Source organism: Stereum hirsutum, assembly GCF_000264905.1.
Source record: "Stereum hirsutum FP-91666 SS1 unplaced genomic scaffold STEHIscaffold_84, whole genome shotgun sequence".
In the NCBI taxonomy this organism is placed as follows: domain Eukaryota; kingdom Fungi; phylum Basidiomycota; class Agaricomycetes; order Russulales; family Stereaceae; genus Stereum; species Stereum hirsutum.
In genome coordinates this window covers 1-3,170 of record NW_006763214.1, presented here as the reverse complement: position 1 = coordinate 3,170, position 3,170 = coordinate 1, and the positions used below count along the sequence as shown (strand labels likewise).

At 50.4% G+C, this 3,170-nt stretch overlaps 1 protein-coding gene across 1 annotated transcript; it reads right to left on the bottom strand.

Annotated features, from left to right (window-relative positions):
- Window positions 1–1,474: 1,474 nt before the first annotated feature.
- On the bottom strand, window positions 1,475–2,709 carry STEHIDRAFT_164117 (uncharacterized protein; the record flags this gene model as incomplete). Its single annotated transcript, XM_007311844.1, has 2 exons — window positions 1,475–1,785; window positions 1,839–2,709. The coding sequence occupies 2 exons, from the start codon at window positions 2,707–2,709 to the stop codon at window positions 1,475–1,477; spliced, it is 1,182 nt and encodes a 393-aa protein (XP_007311906.1).
- Between the last annotated feature and the right edge of the window lie 461 nt (window positions 2,710–3,170).

The following is a 3,170-nucleotide window of genomic DNA, read 5'->3' as shown; positions in this document are numbered from 1 at the left end:
TAGACGTACTTTGTCCCAGGTGAGGTGTCCGGTTCAAAAATGTGGCACGCGCCACCCTCTCGATAGATCTTCCACTACCGGCCGCTGCTGTAAAGATTCGTCATGTGGTTCATCGTCCCCACAACTAGCTTGTTAGTTTCCGATACGGCCCTGCGGAAGATACGTAGGCTGGGTGGGCAATTGAGTCCCCACGTATACATTGCCGGAAGCGAGTTTCCGACTGATGTTGGAGCAGATGGCACTCGGGACGGCAAAGAGCGGTCCATTGACGAGAGCTTGGCCTCTAGACATGTCGATGATTTGAAATATCCTAGTGGACGGGAGCGATTGACGTGTAGTCCCAGTGAGTTAGGCTCGAAGTGGAAGCTAGAACAAGGGGCTGTACAAAAAAGTATCAAAAACTATAACCTGGATATCTGCTATTGAGATTCGACGCACCGTCACAAGTGAAGAACGGCCCAATCTAGCCATATAACGGCTGCAACGAGGAATGCTTCGGGCTGGCAGCCGAGAGCACTCCCCAGTCAGTTTCGGTGAAGCCAACGGATCGCTATAGCCAAAGGAAGAACTCAAGTCAGCCAGGAACACTTATATGCATTCCTCACACTGTCACCTACCACATCATCGTGAACAAATGAGGACGGTCCTTCGGGTCTCGTGGGGAACAAAGACGATACCCAGACAGATGATGAGGCTAGGACTCCAGATCAAGGCCGGCGACGATGCACCGCGATCCCCGAGAAATACAGAATCGGTGGCACAAAAACGCAAGGTCGACGGCTCTGGGAGTAAATCAGCAAATGAAGGGTCTGTAGTTTGGGGGAACATAAAATGAATACATACACGTAGGCGACGTTCTTCCATCCCTGCCGCAACTTGGCCGCCCTGGTCACGAAAAGCATTGTAGCAGGTCTCACTGCCGAGTAAAGCGGCCAGCAAGGAGGCATGTGCACACCAAGCTAGGCGCACGCTCTTTCTCTGCACAATGAGACCCGGGCCCAAGCTGTCGCCCGTCGGTAACGAACACGATGAGTCGAGGGAACGAGTGTGACGAAAGATTACGTCCTATCGACGGCACAGACCGATGTTGGCTCCACCGACACTCAAGAGCTCACCTCTGTGAGTGTCGGTGGTGAGAGGGCATACGGTGGATGGGGGAAAGGAAACGGATAGGAAACGGAGTGTCGTCAACGTCGAACTTGTTTCACACGACACACAGCCACACGCCACCTAGCGAACGCCACAAATGTTCCCCTGGAATTTATGGAACAGCAGACAAGGACCTACTCTCCGTTCACCCAGCCTAATGTATACTAACTGAGCTATAATACAGACGGTACAATAGCAGACGAGAAAATATCCGACGTGTCCAGCGGTAGCGTCGTTGAACTTTGTTTACTGCAACGGTAAGTCCTACACGAAAAAAAATAGTATCATTTTCATAAATTGTCTGAGGCATACTGGTTAGATACCTCTAATCGTGAAATGGTGACTCCCAATGATCTTCCCAGCCCTCTCCATCCCATATCATGCTCAAGTTACACCAGTCTATGGTGACTTCGGACACCATCCAATCTTTGGGCACGCAGGAACCATGGATAGCGAGAGTTTTCATTTTCTGGCTGTCACTTCGTCCTCTTGCCTCTAGTCCTGCCCGTAGATTCACGAAGATGCGTTTGATCGCCCTCTCCATCTCGTACAAATCCATGAAGATCTCGTATCCATCAGGTTGAATGTCGCGAAGTTCCAGCTGTTTGAGTTCTGGGAAGACCGTGAAAAGGGAACCTGGTGTGGTATGAATGTAAGTAAATCGCAACTGGGAATAGGTAAAAGCCAACCTTGGCGCCGCTGAAGGTGAGGCATCAGCCAGCCTGTACACCAAATATCCCCTAAGACTAGCGTTTTCAACCCTTGCCACCCAAGAAGGCTGAACTCGTCGGGGCGTGCAGACCCGAGGTTGGCGTAAGCAAGGTTAGAAGTGATCTCCAAGTGCTCTACGCGCATTCTGGTGTGGTCTTCCGTCAGATCACACAGATGAAGGAGAGAATATTGTGCAGCATGCTGAAAAAAGTCGTCGAACTCAAGAACAATGTCGATCGGAGTCAGAGAGATCGCGGCCGTGGGTGCATGGGGGATTTCGGTGACTTTGACAGTCTGAAACAGTGGTGGGTCTCCGTGGACAAACCAAACGTGGTTGTCTATCGTGACCCGGTACGTATGATCTTGCGGTGCAGCCTGTCCCCGACGCTTCAAATGTGCCCCAATTGCCGTGTAGAAAGCACTGTCATGAACGCTGTCACTCCCAGTAACGCGTAACCGAAGCTTGAGCTGGGTATGAGGCATAATAAGAAGGTGTTTCCAGAGAAACTCAAAGCCAGAGAACCGTCCATCGAATGATAACATTTGCAGGCGAGGAAGCGAGAGGGGAAGTGCGAGAGTTTCGTCCGCAAGAATATTATGGTCGGAGATGGCGAGTGAGACTAAATTTGGCATGAGCTCTATCATCGTTAGCATTGCCTTTGTTTCGGCAAGAGTTGGTTGGCGATGGTCGGTTTGAGGCGAAGTGAAGGAAAAATGTTCGACATGGGTCTGGGCACAGTTCATCGGGAAACAGAGACGAACATCGGTGAGGGTTAAGGAACTGATGCGAATGAGAGTCTCGTTGACAGCGACAATAACAGGGATGGACCCATAGTTAGAGGGATCCATCTTAAGCACCAAACACCGAAGCAGAGGGGCATCGGTAGGCGAAAGTAGCTTCGTCATCCAGCATTCAGCGTGAGCCTGATCGTGTGGATGAAAGTCAATGTGAAGTTTGCCGATGCGATCCAAATTATCTAGAAGGAATTTCTCGTTCTCTTCATCACATTGAGAGGATATCCCTTTGCATTTACGAGGAAGAATTCACGAGCAGGTTGTCTCATTGTCCAGTCGATATTGGCCCAAAATGAAGCGCATGACAAGGCGACATCGCGCCATCTGTGGCATACGTGAATAACAGAGATCCAATCGGTTGTGTTGTTTGCATAAAGATCGCGGCGAAGAAGAACGAATATGTCACAGATAGTTTCGTTTGGTAGGTGATCGAAAGGGGAGGGAAGAGGATTGTTGGGGCGAAGACGCGAAACTGTGCACAAGGGAATAAGTGACCCCAAGTGCGACTGATGACT